This window comes from Panthera pardus, unplaced genomic scaffold (assembly GCF_024362965.1).
Source record: "Panthera pardus isolate Hobbes unplaced genomic scaffold, ASM2436296v1 HiC_scaffold_8, whole genome shotgun sequence".
NCBI classification, from domain to species: Eukaryota; Metazoa; Chordata; class Mammalia; order Carnivora; family Felidae; genus Panthera; species Panthera pardus.
Genome location: NW_026527013.1, coordinates 53,405,624 through 53,426,591, shown reverse-complemented (window position 1 = coordinate 53,426,591; position 20,968 = coordinate 53,405,624). Strand labels below are relative to the sequence as shown.

At 40.1% G+C, this 20,968-nt stretch overlaps 1 protein-coding gene across 2 annotated transcripts in view; it reads left to right on the top strand.

Annotated features, from left to right (window-relative positions):
* Positions 1-20,968, top strand: part of VGLL4 (vestigial like family member 4) — a 164,368-nt gene that overhangs the window by 7,054 nt on the left and 136,346 nt on the right. For both annotated transcript variants that reach the window (XM_019428139.2, XM_019428138.2), the window contains exon 2: positions 8,449-8,525. In XM_019428139.2, the coding sequence (XP_019283684.1) occupies positions 8,462-8,525 (64 nt within the window). In that variant the 5' untranslated portion in view covers positions 8,449-8,461. The remainder of the gene's footprint in view (positions 1-8,448; positions 8,526-20,968) is intronic.

Genomic DNA, 20,968 nt, shown 5'->3' with positions numbered 1-20,968 from the left:
GTATATTCAGATTTAATACATTTGGCCTTCAGATACATTTTCAGGAGAGGGTATGTGTAGAAGTGAGTTGTACGTAAGCAGAGGGCGGCCACGTCCTGACATTGTACTTGGTATGGAGTATGGATCGAGTATTCATGCCAGGGATATGCCTCGGTAAGGAACGCTGACCTAGCACAGGATCCATCTGTTTATGCTCTTTAAGTAGTATGACTTTTGAAAGAGTATTTTGAATAAGGGCTGGCCTCTATTTAGTAATGTGGTGTACCATTTAAAGTGGTGAGAAACACAATTAGGTGAACATTTGAAAATACCATTCACTGATCCCTAACCGTTATCCATCGTAACTCAGACAACAGGTTTTCTTGAACGTGACTGAGTAGAAGCCATCCTTCCTAATACTGAGCCTGTTCTTGGAGCCTGAAGGTTTGAGGGCCTATGTTTACAGGCCGTGTTGCATTGGCCCCAGGAACCTACGGCTGCAGCTATTGACAGTGTTGCTTTGTTCTACTTTCAGAACATCTTCTGCGAGCATTTTCTCACCTGGCTTGGTTACTATTCGCGTGACTCCGTGCTCAGCTCTGTTCAAAGAAAGTATAATATGGCAGCGTTTTCGTGTTTGCAAGAGGGGAGGATTTGTTTCCCTTTGCTTACTTGAGAAACTGTCAGGTTGTTGCCTGATGTATCTCAAGGTGTAGGGAAAGAACATAGACTACAAGTCTTGCCTTGGTTGATGATGGAAGGTTTTTTGGGCGGGGGTGGGGGGAAGGGATGTAACTTAAACTAAAAATAAGTAACTGCTTTTCTTCAAAAGTGTTTATGAAAATCAGCTTAAGTGGAGTAAAAATAGCATTGGATGGTGAGTCAGGGGACTTGGATTCTAGTCTTAGCTTCTTCTGGAAGTCACTTAGATTCTTGGCACTTTGGGTTTTCATCTGTAGGAGAATATGAATAATCTTGTTTGGCCAAGTTGCAGTGAGAATCCAATGAAGTAATTTACATGAGTGTGCTTTGGAAAAGTGTGTGCCCTACAACCTTAAGATGGTGGTGGCTGTTTGAGGCTGACATATATTTCTCAATTGAATTTACAGGGCATTTTCAGTAACGTTATATCCTTGAATCCACACGCCAAGTTTGTGACCATATGCAGGAGGCAACATTACTGCTTTTCTAAGTGAGGAAACTTGAGCCTGGAGAGGTGAAATGGCCCACACAATTAGTGTTAGCTCTGTAGAGCAGAGCCTAGAAGGAAACTGAGTGAAAGTGTTAAAGTAGGGCTTGAACTTAGGTTTTGTGCCACTAAAGTTCTGGCTGTATTGATGTAACAGATGGCAAAGTGTTGAGAAGAAAAAAAAAGGATTACACAAATGAGAGATATTTTCAGCAAGAACATAGAGGGATGGTCTGAGAATTGGATGTTAACAAGAAGATTATGTGTTGCAAGAAGCTGGGGCGGGGGGCATCAATTGGACACACTGTGGAGAAGAATCAGAAGGGGAATGCTCACCTTCTTGATGCGCCCAAAGCCATGCCTGCCCGTGGCTGTCTGGATCTGGTGATAATTTGGTCTGAAATTTCATTTCGGTTATCCTTCCTACTGGACAGACTGCTCATCAGATCGACCACAGTGTGATATTGCTTCAGGGCAGTGAGGTGCCTTTTCCTTTTCTGTAATGTCTGTATATAGTTCTAACGGAAATAGGAGAGACTCAAAGCCTCTAAATTCTTGATGGGCAAAAGGGTCACATACCTTGTGCTGTGGCGTGAGAGTTCATACTTGTAGGCTTGTGCTCCAGTTGTACTTTATTAGCCAAGGCTGGTTTAGATTATCCCAGGAAGTGGCTCTGATTGCAGGGGGTAGAGGGATGGAACAGGGCCAACAGGAATTAGAGATACTGAATAGTGTGCATCTGGAAACTGGAGATGCCATCAGTACCCAGGATAGTTCTGTCTTCCTGTTTCTGTTTTTTTTGGCAAGTGACAGTGTGGCAGGAACATCAGGAGGTTTGAATGTGCTTCTTCCCACCTCTACTGGCTTCCACCCCTAGCCAGGATGGTTGCTTCATGTTCTCATACTCTTTCCTCAATTATACTGTAGTTAGGCCACTGTTCTTGGAAGAACCATGGAGTGAGATAGTCCTGGTGCTGTAACTTTCACCTGGGAAATCTTAGAACATTCGCATAACATGTCTTGAAATTCTGTTCTTTTGCCTGGAAAAAAAATTTGAATACATCTTGTAATTCTATTTCTTTAATTTTTTTTAAAGTTTATGTATTTTGAGAGAGACAGCATGAATGGCGGAAGGGCAGAGAGAGAGGGAGACAGAGAATCCCAAGCAGGCTCTCTGCTATCAGCACAGAGCTGGATGTGGGGCTCGACCCCATGAAACTGTGAGATTGTGACCTGAGACGAAACCAAGAGTTGGACGCTTAACTGACTGAGCCACCCGTGTGCCCCATAATTCTGTTTCTGAGACAGGTGCTTTTGTCCTCTTGTTGATCAAAAAGGGACAGTTCTTTGTGGACTTCCAAAATAATGGCATTCAAATTTATAGCTGAGCTTGTCATTAGCACTGAATGTCCCTAAATTTTAGTAGCTTTAGAATTGATACCTCTTATTCTCTAATTCTGCACCTTAAGCTATTTGTAAGAGCGTTATTATTGGCGATAAGGGAGTCCAAAGAAAAGAATATGGGTCAGAAAATACTGACCGTTGCTTGTAAAACAAAACAAAATGTATGTTCTATTCATGATGACTTATGTTCATATTTGTCAAAAATCCCCAATGAAGGTGAATGGATAGACCAGAAGTGGATTGCAGTACAGTAGAATACCTTTACAGGTGCAGTTGAAGTCTTTTTTCAGAACCATCTTCTTCTCATCTTAATGGGGCTACATTTCAGGCCTGAGCATTTCAAGTGATTATATTTTTGCTTATCATGATTTTATAGTGTAAAAACTGTCACAGAAAGGAGGACCTGTTACTGAGATGTACTTAGCTTTATTTTCCAGATGCTGCATAATCTTTGGCAAAAGGGAGCAGATGATTTTTGGTTCATAAAGGATACAGAATAAACCAGGGATTTCTCTCCCCTGTTTCAAACCATTCAGACTATTCAAGGGCTTTGCACTGACGAAGAATAAAATCTCAGCTTTGTCACACCCTGCAGAGTATGCTTGATCTGCCCTTGCCCAATTCCCTGCCACCACCTCCTGTCCTCTCCCCCTTGTTTCCTGCCCTGAGGTCATTCCCTCCACATCTTCATGCCCAGCGTGGGTCTGTCTTGGGTATTTTGCAAATGCTCTTTGTCTCCTCCCTGCCGTGCTTCACAAGGCTAATTCCTCTCCTTCAGGTATCAGCTTTCATCCATCTTAGAGGCATCGCTATGTAAAGTTGTGGTCAGTACCCTTTTTTCAATACGTTTACCATCATTTGCAGTTTATTTAATATGTTTGCAAAAGTTTTGACAAATATTAATACATATAAAGGCCATCCATTTCTCATAACACCGTATGAGGGGAGTAATATTAATTCATATCCCCATTTTACAGATGAGGAAACAGACACACAGAGGTAAAGTCATTTTCCAGGGATACACAGATAGGAAGTGGCTGAGCCCAATTCAAACTCAGCCAGGTTGGTGTCCAAAGATCATCCTCTTAAATAACCAATCTGCTAATTTGCCTCTCAGTGTTGTGTGGCCCTCCATCAAATACTGTAATCATTGTTTCCCCCCAGCTCCCCTTACTTTTTACTAACATGTTTTATTGTTTTTTTTGGGGGGGGGTTGTGGATATTGTACAAGGTGTAAAATTCAGAAGTTTTTTTTCCATAAGTTTTTTTTTTTTTTTTTTATTACTGTTATCTTCCACCTTTATTTGCTTAGGTTTTTTTTGTGGCTAGATAATGCCTAGTTGCTGGACCTCATCTCCCACCTTTATTGAACCAGCCCCTACTTCCCTTATCTCACACCTGGTTCCTGGAGGAGCCTCCTGACTGATCTGCTTCCAGTGACTTCTCACTTGACTTCATCAAGTCAGACCATCCTCCCCAGAACTGCTAAATGAAAATCTCATTAACATCAGATCACCAGCTCGCTCAGGGACTAATAGTTGCTGCCTGTTTCCTGCTATGTTCAGTGTGAACCTGGTTGGCTAGCCTTCTGCTTTTTCCTCTGTCCACCCACATCGTGTTTACCCTGCTTAGATTCTACTGCTCCTTATCCAAGATTCTCCATTGTGAGAATGTCTCGGGTTTTCATTCCGCCTCTGTGCCTTTCCTGAGACTTTTGATCCAACATGACTGTAACATGTAAGGATAAGACAGAGTCCTTGCACTCAGGACATATTCCAATGGTGTGATCTGGTACATAAGAGAAGTCAGAGAGGAGCATGACAGCCTGAGGGAGAGAAACTAGGGAAGGGAATCTTTGAAGTTGCTTTTAGAGGCACACACATGTGCACACCAACCAAAGAATAGATGTTCGCAAGGTATACGCTTTGAGCTGATGCTCATCTCTGTTTTATCACACAGTACACATTTTGGTTTTAAATTATATATTGTCTTTTATTATGCTCTTTTAAATTTGTTTTTTATCCTAGTCCCTTAAAAGATTTGTCTGTTATCTTATTCCTTACAAGAACGTAACTCCTTGAAAGCAGAGATCTTATCTTCTGTTTCTCTTTTCTTTTGAGTACTTCCCTGAACTCAGAATAATTGTGTAATAAAAATTGATTGGTTTCATTAATAAGGTTGCAGCAGATGGCAGGTGCCTTGCAGGTGAACCTTAAACACCTCATCTCTTATCTGCCTACTTTGAACGTTAAGTCGCTTGGGGGTTTGGAATTCATAGTATCTGAATACATTTAAATATGTAATCTCCTAGATGCTAAGATTCTGCATCTACTTATTTGTGTTATTTGATGTTTTTATGCTTTGATATTTTGCTTCTATGCACAACACTTGTAATTTGCATAACTTAAGGCATGTGTTAATGGGTATCTGGGTTTAGAATTTTCACGTTGCTGGAGGAGAGTCAAGAGTGTGTGATCAGGAAGGCAAGGTCATTTAGAACTTCAATTTCATGGGGAAATTAAGGAATTTGAGTCTAAATTTTGTATTATGGAGTAGAATGCTTATCAGCATTTACTTAATCCAAATAAAAGACTTTAAGCCCAAATCTTGCCTGAATAGGAAACTGGCTTAGATAAAGACGGTAAGACGGAGTTCTTGGGAGTTCAGCAAACCTTTCTTCTTCTTTGAACAAGTTCAAAAATCCTTACTCTCAGGAGGTGATCTTTTCTATCTTACCAAGACGATTATGAATGTGAATGCCATTACATTTTCTTTTATTCTTCTGATTTTACTCCTCTTCCCTTGTCTCTGAAAAAGAAGAAATGAACTCTGGTTTATGACGTCACTGCTCTTGCAGTGACTGACAGCCCCCATTTCTGGTGTTGATGAGCAATTGATTTATTTTTGTCGACCACTTTCACCTATCCCCTCCTTACCCCACCCTGTAACCAGCAAACTGTTCTCTGTCTCGATTAATTTGTTTTTCTTCTAGATTTCACATATAAGAAACTAAACAGTATTTGTCTTTGTCTCCTCTCATATTTCGAGACCTTCCAAACCCTGTCAGTTTGTCTCTGCTTTTCTCCTGTCCCCACAGCTCCCTTAACAGTGCCCCTCATTACCTTCTGCGTAGCTCTTTCATATTGTTTACCCTGTCTTTAGCTTCCCATTCTGTAGAATGGGACTACATGGTCCTATCAGAATAATTTTCATTGAATATGTAGATGACCAAGTCAGTTCTCTGCTCAGAGGTTGCAGTGGATCCCTAACACGTACACAATCAAACCCAACTTTTGTCAGAGCCCTCAGTCCTTCCATAATGTGGCCCCGATCGAAACTCCCATCCCTGTCTCCTACTTCCTATTCCCGTTTTATTCTTGTCTTCTAGCTGATTGGGGCAACTTGTTCCTGAATAGATTCTCCTTTTGTTCTTCCTTTCTGGAAGAACTTTTCTATCCATTCTTCAGAGGTTCAGCTCATGGTTCTGTTTTCTCTACAGTCTTTCAGAATTCATCTGTATTTCTGTAGGATTTTGTTTATACCACTATTGTGGCACTTAGCACACTTTACCTTAATCCATTATTTCCCTAAGTGTTCCCTAAGAGATGTTTCAGGTTAAATGAATGGCCAGTGAAATTTGAGAGATTTCATCTATCCAGAGGTAAATACCCCCACTGCCTGAGCCTCTGCAGGAGGAATGCCTAGCAGTATATTCCAAGCACAGGAAGCTGCTTAGTTCAGTTTACTTCAGTGTTTCCTGAACTTATTTCTAGAAAAATTTTATCTTGTAAAATATGAACATATAGTACAAAACACTTTAGAAAACACTGCCTTAAACTACTTTCTTGTAGGCACGTCTACTGTACAGATTGAAAGCTCTTTGAAAACAACTACTGGCCTTTGATTTTTTTTTTCCTACCTTGGCAGCACCTAGTAGATAATTTTTTTTTAATGTTTATTTATTTTTGAGAGAAAGCGAGAATGAGCAGGGGAGGGGCAGAGAGAGAGAGGGAGACGGGATCCGAAGTGGGCTCTGTGGGCAGAGAGCCCTACGTGGGGCTCAGGCTCAGAAGCCAACAGTGAGATCATGACCTGAGCTGCTGTTGGACCCTTAACTGACTGAGCCACCCAGGCGTCCCCATAGTTCACGTTTGTTGAATGAAATTACGTTGCCAGTCAAGACTTGATGTTTCTTTGGGGACCTGAAATACGAATATTATAAAGCAAGCTGATCCACCATGTCTTGTAACTGGCACATACCTAGTAGTTACTCAGTAAATGTTGAAGAAGTCTGATTAAATGCTGAGTGTCTTTTTTAATTAATTTATCTTTTTGAGAGAGTGTGGGCACGTGAGCGGGGTAGGAGCAGAGGGAGAGGGAGGGAGAGAATCCCAAGCAGGTGTTCCATTGCTGTCTTTAAAGGGTATAGTTAAAGGTATTTCTCTCAGTTGAACTAATAGAGTATGTCTGTTTTCCCAGTAATTGTGTATGTGTGCCTGTGTATGTGTGTGTGTGTGTGTGTAAGTAATCTGGAAAAGAAAAATTGGGCGAGGTGGCCTGATTTTCTAGGTTTTCCACCCACCATCTTTAAATGTTCTGCAGTCTTTGCTTTTATATGTATGCTGTAATTTAAGAAAACAATTAAAAATAAAACCCAGGCTTATTAGAAAACATGGCAGTAGATAAATTGGTGATGGGTGGTGGTGATAGTGGGTACTTACAAAACATATTTAAAATGTTTTTTTAATGTTTATTTATTTTTGAGAAAGAGAGAATGCGAGCAGGGGAGGGTTAGAGGGAGACACAGAATCTGAAGCAGACTCCGGGCTCCTAGCCATCAGCACAGAGCCCAATGTGGGGCTCCAACTCATGAACCGTGAGATCATGACCTGAGCTGAAGTCAGATGCTTAACCGACTGAGCCACCCAGGCTCCCCAAAACATATTTTAAAATAAAGATACACAGGGGCGCCTGGGTGGCTCAGTCTGTTTGCATCCGACTTCGGCTCAGGTCATGATCTGACGGTCCATGAGTTCGAGCCCCACGTCGGGCTCTGTGCTGACGGCTCAGAGCCCGGAGCCTGCTTCAGATTCTGTGTTTCCCTCTCCCTCTCTCTCTCTCTGCCCCTCCCCCACTCATGCGCGTGCGCTCTCTCTCTCTCTGTCTCTGTCTCTCTGTCAAAAATAAACATAAAAAAATTTTAAAGAAAGATAAACATATTGGGCTTAGAATACTACTTAAGTTAAAATGCCATTTAACTCATTTTAAAATAAAGATTCTTATTGGACTTCAAATACTATTTAACTCACCCCTGGAATTCACAGACCTTTCACTAGTACATTGAGTATATTAAGTGACAAGGTCACAAAGAGTCTCTCAGCTAAGTAGGTGAATGAACAGAATGGTTCGAGCTTAGTCATTTTTGTTAAAACTAATAAACCAACAACCACCACCACCACAACAGAAATCTCAGACTGGTAGTACCACTACGTTCATAGAGTAGCCTTTGTTCCGAAGCTGTTTTTTACTTGGTATGTCTGAATGGGCATGTTTTTATGCATGCACATAAACATTTATAAGCACAAATAACATGGGCATGAATATTCACAATATCCATTCTTTTAGTTCTAACACTAGCTGTTTCCTGGAATCTGCAAGGTTTAGCTTAGTACACAGAATGGAATTTAACCCTTTCCTCTATTTGTGCCTGAACCAAATCCACTGCATTTCTTCACAGATTGGAAGATTTTCATCCTCAGGATTGTGATTTGCATTTCATGGGGGAATCATTCTAATTGTTAACTACCAGAATTCTTAAGGAGTCCTTTGAATTCTCTTTAAATTCTATTCTTTGTCTCTCTTTTTTTTCCGTCTAGGCTCCAACCAGGAATGGAGACGCCATTGGATGTTTTGTCAAGGGCAGCGTCTCTTGTGCATGCTGATGATGAAAAACGTAAGTCATGAACCTGTTTTAAAGCACTTTTACCCGTGTCCCCTTGTCTCCTGCATTATCATAGACTCACGTGTTTCTCCACAGTTTGATGGTTATGTGCAGTTAACTTTGGTTGTTCTCAGAACAACTTAGTATTCTCCTTTTCATTTTCAAGTGCTAGAACATGTAAGTCTTGTAAATGTCATCTTTGGATACCACAGCTCCAAGGGTTAACTCGAGGAAGTCCTGTCCTTCCTGGCTTCCCAGCTCTTGAGTGAAGATAGTCCTTAAGAGACACTTAGGGACTCTGGAAGTTTACATAAATATGTGTTGCTTGACAGACAAATTGACCAGGAGAGAACTAGAGGTGGAAAAAATCATCCAAGAGCATTCCTGTCATAGGTGGCACGTATGTATGTGATAGAAAATAGTCTTGAAAATTCCATTTGCGTGAGTGAGAAACAGCAAATATTGGGGGGAAAATTCACTAATGTGGTGGGGGACAGGTGAAAGGAAAAAGAACATGACATTGTTCTCCATGAGGTTATTCCACAATGTGTTAAAGTGGGTTTCCTGCTCATCCTAGGGTTTTTAGTTAAGTTTTTATTTAAGTTTTTAAATAAGTTCTTTTTCAAAGTTAAAATTGCTTGTCGAACAGTATTTGCAAGGGTGACTGTTTTATGTGGGAACCAAGTTTTCTTTTTCTAAGCACTAAAATGCTAAAAACAAAAAAATTTCTAAGGTTGAGCTTTTATACACTATAAATTCTTTTTTTATTTTTTATTTTTTTATTGAAATCCAAGTTAACATATAGTGTAATAATGGTTTCAGGAGTAGAATTTAGTGACTTGTCACTTATGTATGGTACCCATTGCTCATCCCAACAAGTGCCCTCCTTATTGCCCATCTCCCATTTAGTCCATCCCCCCACTAACATCACTCCAGCAGCCCTGTTTTCTGTATTTAAGATTCTCTTATGGTTTGCCTCCCTGTTTTTATCTTATTTTTCCTTCCTTTCTGTTTTGTTTCTTAAATTCCACGTATGAGTGAAATCATATGATATTTGTCTTTCTCTGATGGACTTATTTTGCTTAGCATACATTCTAGTTTCATCCATATTTTTGCAAATGGCAAAATTTCTTTCTTTTTGATTGTTGAGTAATATTCCATTATATACACATACATGCACACACACACACTGTATCTTCTTTATCCATTCATCAGTTGATGGACATTTGGGCTCTTTCCATACTTTGGTTATTATTGATAGGGCTGCTGTAAACATTGGGGTATATGTGCCCCTTCAAATCAGCATTTTCGTATTTCTGTATCCTTTGGATAAAAACTAGTATTGCAGTTGCTGGGTCATAGGGTAGTTCTATTTTTAATTTTTTGAGGAACCTCCATACTGTTCTTCAGAGTGGCTGCACCAGTTTGCATTCCCACCAATAATGCAAAAGGGTTCCCCTTTCTCCGCATCCTCACCAACATCTGTTGTTTCCTGAGTTGATAATTTTAGCCATTCTGACCAATGTGAGGTGGTGTCTCACTGTGGTTTTGATTTGTATTTTCCTGATAATGAGTGATGTTGAGATCTTTTCATCTGTCTGTTAGTCATCTGGATGTCTTCTTTGGAAAAGTGTTCATGTCTTTTGCCAATTTCTTCACTGGATTATTTGCTTTTTGGGTATTGAGTTTGATAAGTTCTTTATAGATTTTTTAAAAATATAATGTATTGTCAAGTTGGCTAGCATACAGTATACACTATAAATTCTTAAAGATGAACTACTTTCCAATTCAAGTCTTAATGAATAGGCAGACTGGAAAGTGCATATCCTTAAAATGTAAGCTCTGCCTTTTTACTGTCTAGGACTTTTATTTTTCTAAGCCTCAGTTTCCTCATTCCTAACATGAAATAACACTTACAAAGTATTTGTGAGGATTAAATGGGCTATTGTATAGATAGTGCCTATCTTAGCTCTTGGCTCCTGGTGGGGATTGCCATAATCTGTTCACTTTGGGCAGTTTTGTTGGTTTGTGGTTGGGCTTATTCTAGTCCTGTGTATTATCAGTGTGCCTGGGTCTTCCCACCCTCTCCTAACACCAACACTCACACGAAGTTATCTTTAAACTAGTGATTGGATGAGGTAACAATTAGAGGGTTTTTTTTTTTTTTTTAAACCTCTTGCATAATTTACATTTATTTAGGTTTTGGATTGTTGGGGGGGGGGGATATAACTATCCATTGGTGTAGTATAATTATCCCTTCCTAAAGAAATCGAAACTCAGGGATGTTATGTATCATTTCTAGGGACGCTAAGTTAGGGAGAGGCAACTCAGGTTGTGGGCTTTTATCTAAGATTGCTGAAAAGCATGAAAAGCTCCTTTATGTCTCTGAGATTGCAGTACATGTTGCTGACTTGAATAGCTAGTTACAAGCTTCATTAAGTATGAATATAGTTAATTTAGAAGTTTTTATACTTTATTAGACAGTATTACAAAACTTTTTTTAATGTTTATTCATTTTGAGAGAGAGAGCGTGCGTGCCCAATAGTGAGTGGGGGAGGGGCAGAGCGAGAGGGAGGCACAGAAACTGAAGTAGGCTCTAGGCTCTGAGGTGTTAGCATCGAGCCCAAGGCAGGACTTGAACCCATGACCTGTGAGATCATGACCTGAGGTGAAGTCGAATGCTTAACCAACTGAGCCACTCAGGTGCCCCTAGATAGTATTTTTAATTTCTGTTGTATAATGCCCGCATTTAGTTAGGATCAGTAAAACAAGATAGTGTTCATACAAATGATAAATGGAAGTAATGACCTTGAGGCTGCCCTTTGTGTCCTGGATGTAGAGAGTAAAAGTGTCTTCTTTTTTTCTCCTACCTTCTCAGGTTCGATTCTGGAGCCCAGCTTCAGGGTCACTGTGTTCAGGCAGGAGACCTGTATAGTTACCAGTTCAATGAACAAGGGTTGAATTCTTATATAAATGGGGCACACATAGATGAACAAGGGACAGCCACTGCCTTTATGGAGCTTATGAACTTAGACACTTGCAGCTATAAAATGCATAGAAGGGGGAGACTGGGCATACTTGGTGATAGAAGTAGAACGATAATGCCAAGGGAGACAGGAATTCTTACTTTCTTCCTGTGTTCAGCACATCTGTTAATGATTTGCAGAGTAAGGATATATGCGTATACAAGGCCAGAACGATCACAGAGTAGCCTTCATTCTGGAATATTCTTCTTTGGACTCTGGCATGATTCTGGAATCCCTCTGGAATGAGTTCAGTTTCTCAGGATCATTTTTTACATTTAAAGAAGAGGGAAAAAGTCCAAAGATGTGTATAGTCATTATTATTAACATCAGGCAACATTTTTGAGAAACTTTTTTGCTATGATGCTCTGTGCATCATCACCCACAGGAGCACAGAGCTCAAAAACCAGGCATTCATTGTATTTTCTATTATCTAGTCATGTAAGTATGTTAAAATTTATTCTATTTATAGGCAAAGTTGAGCATTAAGTTCAGAGTCTTCCAGTAGATTTCTTAAGACCTACTTGGGCTTGTTCAGCTTGAATTAGCTTTCTCTGCCCCAGATTAGTTCTATTTTAGCTTTTGTTGTAAATTGCTCTTACATTTAGCATTCTCCTCAACATTTAAAAAAGTCTTGTGTATGTAATCTGATTTGGGTGTCTTATTACAAACAGAAAAATGTTCTACTACTTGAGATCGGTTTCCCGACTCCTGTAGGTGACCTAAATGATTCTCTTTTCTTTTGCTCATGGAGAACTGAAAACTTAGGCATTTTTGAAGATGTTATTGTTTGAGTATTTTGAAGAGAACAGTACCTATTAGGACTTGGATCTGTAATACCTGATAGCCTTAAGGCTTCATTATGTCTACTAGCAGAGAATAGAAGAAATATCTCAATGGTACACTGTAGAGCTGAAGTCAATAGTGAAATGGTGGTTTTGTAGTCACACAATAGTCACTTATCTGGATGGCCTAGAAGGAATACATTTACTTAAAATAATCATTCCACCGCTCATGAGACATTGATTTAATCAGCACCCAGGGTAATCCTGGAAGGTACTTAATGAGAATACAACATGAGATTGCCCATTTTTCCCTGTGCTGCAGGAATCTCTTCTTTCAGTCGTAATTAATGCTGGTGCTGGGACGACCCCAACCTTTTTCCAGGTTTATTTTTAGTAGTCAAAATTGAACAAAATTTGAGGATAAGACATGTTAGCACTGATGTTTAGAACAACACCTTGGTGTGTCTTTTTTTTTTTTTTTTTAAATTTATGTATTTTTTTTTTTTTTTTAATGTTTTGCTTTATTTTTGACAGAGAGAGCGAGCAAGCGAGCAAGCAGGGGAGGGGCAGAGAGATAGGGAGACACAGAATCTGAAACAGGCTCCGGGCTGTCAGCACAGAACCCGATGTGGGGCTCTAACTTACCAACCATGAGATCATGACCTGAGCTGAAGTCAGACGCTTAACCCACCGAGCTACCCAGGCGCCCCCACTTTGGTGCATCTTTAACATAATTTATTTTATTGTGATTTTTACAAAATATTTTTGGTAATTTTGTTCATGTGGCTTCTGATGAGAAGATCTTGTATCTGCTGACGTCTTCACTTAGAATAAAATAATTTTGAGGGGCACCTGGGTGCATCAATTAGTTGAGTGTCTCACTTTGGCTCAGGTCATGATCTTGCTGTTAGTGAGTTCAGGCCCACGTTGGGCTTGCTGCTGTCAGGGCGGAGCCTGCTTTCAATCCTCTGTCCCTCTCTCTCTGTCCCTCCCCTGCTTGTGTGTGCTCTCTCTCTCTCATAAATAAACATTAAAAAAATAATTTTAAGAACTGTGAAATTTTGGTTTTGAGGATTTTGGTGGAGGAGATAGCACTTTGGATTCGCTCTGATGAGTGTGCATACGATCAGGAAAAATGGGATAAAGTTGGTGTGATTGAAGTGGGGAGAACAGGAACACAAGCCAGTCTTTGTAGGGGTTGCTGCTGCACCCACTTGCTCCTAGAAATTCACGAACTCCTCACTTGGTGAAGTTCACTGCAAGTTGACTGAATGATGAAGTGTAAATTACCATAATCCTCCAAGTAAAGAATGGCCAGGAATACAAGCTTTTCTTATTAGAGGGGACTGATGCCCCCCTGATACATGGGATATTTTCATGTATATAGGTTGTAGTCTATTTTGCCTTAAAAAGGAAAAAAAGCTTGTCTGATTAATTATAACATGATGATCAGTTGCACTCGTGTCCTGTTTTCGCAGGTAAATTTCCTTCCTGCAAGATCCTGACCATCCTCTGCATCAGTATAGTAACTGGCTGCTGTGTGCACAGGTTACAGGGGCTTTAGCCACCACTTTGCGTTGAGCATATTGGCTGGATCTGCTCCTGTCTCTTTCTTCCTCTATCCTCTTAGTCTCTTGTTTTTCCTCCCAGCGTCTGTTAGGGTACCTTTCAAACATTTCTGACCATGGCACAGGGTAGAAAAGCATTTATATTGTACTGATATATTGACATAAATGATACAAAAGCTTCATGAAGCAGAAATTACCCTGAGTGCATGGAGATGTGCCTGTTCTGTTCTTTATATTCTGCTTTGTTTTTATGAAAGTTGGGTCATGACTCATTAAATAGACTTTAGGATTCACTAATGAATGCACTTGAAAAAACATGATTTACTTTATATCTCTTTTGTTGGATAAACTTGCTGCTGGCTCCTCCATTTAGGTGCTGGGAAGACTTGACTAACACATGGGTCATGAAAATACAGTGAGCCAGAGGATTCAGACATGCTGGAATATATCGGTGACTAGACAGGAATGACATCAGTTCCTTTCAAGAGGACGGGAGGTCTTGGCACACCAGTTGTGAGCAAACGTGACTGTTTAGACACACTTCTTCCATGTTCTCAGGCTACATTGTTCCCACATTTTAGAGTCAGGGCTCAAATTCTGGTTACTCCCCTTTGGTTAAATCTAATTAGCTCCATCTTGTTCCCTAAAGTGTGCTCCTAACTGTACCTTGACACTGTTGAGCCTACCTAATAGGCACTGATGGAGAGGACACCCATCTGATCATTTGTAGCCCAATTTGATGGTTTTGTTTTATTGCATTAGTTATTTTTATTCTTGGTATCTTAAAACACCTGAGAGGGATACCACGCATTTCCATCCATGACAGTAGCTTACTGTGGCAATGATTCCCAAAGAGAGGAAGAACGGGTGTTTGTAAGCATTCTGAAAATGCCTGACTCGGTGATTCTGATGGTGGGTCCCTCTTCCCAGCTGAGAGTCATTGGTCTAATAATATTCTTTGGGGAATTCTGGATCTGGATCTTTAAGGAGGGGCTAGATCCCCCTAAGTGTCAGGTGCTGTAATTCCTTGGCTATCATGTATTCTTTAACCAAATTAACCATTTATATTTTGTACCATTTCCTTTGACACTGTCTCTCATGTATATGTGCATATATTTACATATACATATGTGTATATATACGCGTATATACACACATATGTATATGCGGATTATTTTTCCTGAAACACCTGAGAGTAGGAGGTATCATGCCTCTTTACTCCTAAGTAAATATGTTTCCTACAAATGAGAATACTGTCTTGCATAATCACAAAATGCTTGTCTTTATTAAAATGTTACTTATATAAGCGTAATAGTAGGCATAAAACCTTTATGCATTAGTTCGTGTACAATGTCATAACCAGAATATGAATTTATAATTTAAATATAGCCATAAAAGTTAGGCATGATACAGTAGATAGTAATGGGCTACAACTAAAGCCTCTTCCACTAGTATGATACCGCTGCCATGCTGGGGTTGATTCTTCAATGTCAGGGTGCCTGTACTGCTGTGTGTCCTCTGATACAGTTTCCTCCCCACTTTTATCTTTGCACACTCTTGTAAGAAGATACGTCATTGCACAGATGGTGGTGATGTTTTTCCTAGTGCAGATGTTTCAATTTCATATTAGACTTAATTTCTGTCATTTTCTCATTAGACTAGGAAGAAATACAAACATCTCTGAAATCATGTGCCAGTATACCTGGTTGTATCGTAGATGTCTGATTCAGAATATGGTTATGTCAGATTTCTCGTCCCCCAACCCAAGATTTTCTTTTTTTTAAAGTAAACGCTAGGTCTGGTGTGGGACTTGAACTCATGACTTGGAGAATAAGAGTCACATGTTTCTACCAACTAAGCCACCCAGGCGCTCCTGCTTATGTCAGATTTTTAAAAAGATTCTGTTTGAAATAACAACACAAGTAAAAATTGTCACAGACCTCTGAGCTTTGTCTGTGGACCTCAGTTTAATCACTGTATTACCTCATTTTGTTCTCATGAAAACCTTGTTAAGTAGGTGTTTTAATGAGTCCCATTTTCTAGAGAAGGGAACTGAGGCTTACATACTTTAAGTAATTTGAATACTAATTAAAGTACTTGATTATACTAATAAATAAGGATCCTTAAGTGGTATGGCAGTGCTGAGATTTGAAGTCAAGTAGCTGGACTCTGAAGCTTAAGCCCTTAATTTTTCTCTGTGTGCCTTCTCAGAGGGAGGGCATTGAAGACTTGACTGCTGAATGATTGAAAGTGTATATATACATACATACATACATACATACATACATACATACATACATAGAAAACTTCTGTTTTACTACCTCCAGTAATAAGTTAGCAAAGAGGTTTTTCTTTGGAAAATGTTTCCCAACCAGTGAAATAGCATTTCATAAGTATTAAGTAGCTGTAATCAGTGAAATATTTAGGATGTATGGTAGCACGTATTCAGGAACCACAGGAACTGTGCTTTCTCTTGTGTGTCCATGACTCAGATGCCCACTGCCACAGAACTTTTTTTTTTTTTTTAAGTTTACTTATGTATTTTGAGAGAGAGTGAGGGAACACCGGCATGAATGGGGGAGGGTTAGAGAGAGGGACAGAGAGAATCCCAGGTAGGCTCCACGCTGTCAGTGCAGAGCCGACTGCAGAGCTCCATCTCAAACCATGAGATCATGACCTGAGCCGAAATCAAGAGTCGTATGCTTAACCAGCTGAGCCACCCAGGGGCCCCACAGAACTTCTCTTTATATGGGACTTTCTTTTCTAGTAAATATCTTTCAGTTAAGAGGGTCTGATGGCATGGGTGGCCTCACTGAGTAACAGATCCCTTATTGCTAAAGTGTTCAAGCGGAGAAGAGATAACCACTGGTTAGTCATTGTAGAAGAGAGTTGGCAGCGGGTGGGTGGCCACACTCTCTGACCTAAGGTTCTTTGAGTCTGTTAGATCCTAGACTTGATCAAGGCAAGGGTCCTGTTCCGCACCACTTCATATTCCAAGCACGTGCCATTTGATGCATGTGGTTGGCATTTTATAAACCTCTGTTGGTAGTAAAGTAATGCTGTAGTAAAAGGCTCGTCTCTAAGGAATTAATTTTTTTAACACTAGCAAAAATGACTCATTACAATGGTCACTATTACTACTAATAATGTACAAACCAAAAGGAGTACTGTATTCCACTTGATAATAATAGTTTGCCAAACATTTTCATCTGATGGTTATAACAAGAACTTTTGCAGTAGGCTGAGTGGGAGGTGTCAGAGAAAAAATTAAGCTTGGAAAAGTTGGATGCCGAATTCAAGATTAAAGTGTAAAAAAACCGAAACAAAACAAAACACTTGCCCTATGTCTCCTTTCTGTGCCTTCGTATGCAGTCCCACGCCAGGATTGTCAGAGGCGCAGTTAATAACTGAGTGGCAGCTGTTGCTGGGGTGGGAAGTGCAACATTCTCCAGGGCAGGGAATCACGTGGTCTTGGGGAGCTGCCTCCTCTGACTCCGTGTTCCCAAGCCTTTTGATTTTCAAAATAAGGACTGAATTTACTGCCCTTTCTAAAGGTTAGATTCACTAATAATATACTTTGTGCTTTCAATTATTTCCCTTTTCTGAACAGTGGCATTGAAAATACCATCTCCCAAAAGTTTATTTTACTTTTAAAAGGTTCATAAAACATAAGGCGGGATAGTATTTATGTGCTAACTTAAGACACTCTAGGTGTGGTCAGCCGCTTTAATCAAAGGTTGCCTCCCAGGGTCAGCACCTGGCATATAGTCAGAAGGGCTGCCCTCCAGAGATAGCTACTACAAATGTCTCTGCTAGTTTTTGTGCTTTTATATCAACTCAAATTAGCATACTACATGTTAGAAATGGATCTCCGCCAGTGAAAATAATGGCTTGTTAATTAGGATAATGGATGTTGGAAATAGATTCTTCCACTGAATAGCTCTTTAGCCACTTGAGGATGGTTTATTATGTTTCTTTTAACCCAATATTTCTCAGTCTTTAGAAATCCACACTTTCCTTTAATACACATGAAAATATAATGAGCTAATTTTAATGTCGGTTGCAATTCAATTTAAAGTGTCAGAGTTGAGACTCCTTGGATGAAGTACTTATTTTTTCATTTGATGCCCATCTTCCTCAGTGTCCCCTTTGCTTCCCAGCATGTTCCTCCCTCCTGGGGGGTTCTCTCTTTCCCTCTCTGCATCTGGAGAATCGCTGCCCTAATCAGGATCTTCTCCGCACATCCCCCACACCTGCAGCCATTTGTTGAGTATGTCTTCTAAACTCACCGTTGGGAGTCACTGTCTTCTCTGCCACCCCTGGCTCCTCAGTGTGGGGCTTGAACTCACAAACCTTGAGATCATGACTTGAGCTAAAGTCGGACATGTAACTGACTGACCCATCTAGGTGCCCTGGGACCTAAGCAATGATTTTTGTGTGTGATCTGGCTATAGTGTACCTGGTACTGCCACCAGCTTTGATCTGGAGTTCTTTGGGGTGGAGGGAATAACAGGGGGTGGGAGGGCAGACTGGTGCCAAGTGCACGAAGCTGCCAAGTGTAAGACCTTAGGGAGGAGGGAATCCTGGAGAACACAGCTCTTGACCCCTTTCCAGGAGGCAGCCATCATCTAGCTGCGGTCACTGTCAGAGCTGGCTCCTGAGAGCCAGCTGTGTGCATCTCAGCTGGGACCTCATGTTGGAAACTTGTCCTCAGCCACGGTGGGGGTATTTACACCATGGCAAAAGCCACAGATGTGGGCTTTTTTGGTTTTTCCTCCCAACACAGCCACTTGTTACCATTTACTAGCATGCCACTGGCTCCTGGTTTCTGCTTTCACATGGGACTATGGGGCTGGATTTGTCAAATTTTCTGATTGTTCAAGACAAACTGAATCCTGGATTTTTATGTAAAATGTCTAGATTTTTAAAATTTCATGTGAGCCAAACAAGCATTTCCTTGCCAAGATTGTCTTGTAAGTATCTAGTATATGCTTTTTGGTCTAGTTTCAATACTTATATTAACATAACCTATAATAATAGGTTTTTTATTTTTTTTATTTTTTATTATTTATTTATTTATTTTTTTAATAATAGGTTTTTTAAAAAAGCAATTTACTTTAGCTTCTCTCCCTTCTCTCATTGTGGTTGGGAATGACTATAGCAGTTCTTTTCTTTTTTCTTTTCTTTTTTTTTGGTAATGTTTATTTTTGAGAGAAACAGAGTGTGAGCGAGGGAGGGGCAGAGAGAGAGGACACACAGAATCTGAAACAGGCTCCAGGCTCTGACCTGTCAGCACAGAGCCAGACGTGGGAGTCGAACCCACAAACGGCGAGATCACGACTTGAACCAAAGTCGGACGCTTAACCAACTGAGCCACCCAGGTGCCCCATGACTATGGTAATTCTTTAAGAGCTAAAGAGGTGGTATTTAATATTACACTCTCTCCTAGTATCTATCATTAACTTGATATGGAAATTAATTTGGATTAATTTTTCTTCTTATTTAGATTTTCTGTTGTTTAAGGACAGGCCACATGTTGTCTTCATCTGCTTTTGCTTTCTTTAAAAAAAATTTTTTTTTAATATTTATTTATTTTTGAGAGACCCACACAGACAGAGTGTGAATGCGGGAGGGGCAGAGAGAGAGGGAGACATAGAATCTGAAGCAGGCTGCAGGCTCTGAGCTGTCAGCACAGAGCCCAACACGGGGCTTGAACTCATGAACCACGAGATCATGACCTGAGCTAAAGTCAGAAACTTAACCGACTGAGCCACCCAGGTGCCCCTGCTTTGCTTTCTTTAAAGATTTATGTTACACACTTATGAAATACTTATTGAATTGATATTTGATGTGGGTGTAATTTGCAGAAGCAATACGTTTGGGTTTTCACTTTTAGGGGAAATAGAGCCAAGTTTGAAATATCAAACTGCTATATCCTTAGTGGTTTTAGATTTATTGTAACTGCCTATTTATTGGATCAAACTCTTGATCCCTTGTAAATGAAATGAATAAATCTTTCCATTTGAAATCTGGAGAAGTTACCATTTCTTTCTCTAGGACTGCCTTTCTCATCAGATTTTATATATATATGTGTGTGTGTGTGTGTGTGTGTGTGTGTGTGTGTGTTTCTCCCTCTGAAAAATATTAAATGTCATTTCTTTCATGGAACTTGCCATGTTTAACTGGATTGTAGTCACTTTTTTAATGAACTTGAAAAAGCAGAAATCTGTTTTGTTCAGCAGTAAGCAAGGGTTGAGAAGAGTGATTTTTCTTTCCTTAGCAAAGTGTTAGTTGGGGTGCTTTGAATAAAAGAGTTTAAATTACAAAGGAATATTTCATTTAGGAACTTTGTAAAACAAACTGGACTTTGGGGATAAAATGTCAGCCTGAACATATGCCTTTAGCTCCCCTCTTACCAAAAATCCTTTAAAATAACAAAATACAGACATTAAAATCTGTTATACTGTTAGAAAACCAGAAAATGTACCTACCTTTAGTAGACCAAAAGTTAAGAAGAATTCCTGGAAAATTGGAAACAGGTGGGGTTAGATTGACAAAAGGAAATAAAAATTAAAAAATCATAACCCAAAACACAGGTGCAAAAGAAAATGGAATTAAAAGCAGAGCTTACGGTGACTAACCTAACCGCTACTGACAGGAAGGGGCCCTAGAGCCAAATTCGAGAAACTGCAGTATTCCATTTATAACTGTGACCCTCCGGCTAAGAGCTGAGACCTGTACTGTGAAAAATGTGAATGCTCTCTCTTGGGAGGACTCCTCAGGTGGGTGTAGGGATCTGAGAGAGAAGCAGAGTGGAGCTTAACATTAGGGTGGTCACCCCCAACAAAAAGCAGGGTGGGCAAGACAATGTAAGCCTTCCTTCCCATAGGCAGTGTCCACAAAAATCCTTCCCCACTAGAGGAAACTTTCTTATCTAGGCAGTTTTGTGTATTTGTCTCCCAGCCTATTTTCTTGCTTGTTTCCCACTCATACACCCCAAAGCAAAGCCTGTCACTGGACACCTCTTCTACTCTTACATAGAGCCGAATGGGGACTCTCCCCAAGGAAAGACCTGCCGC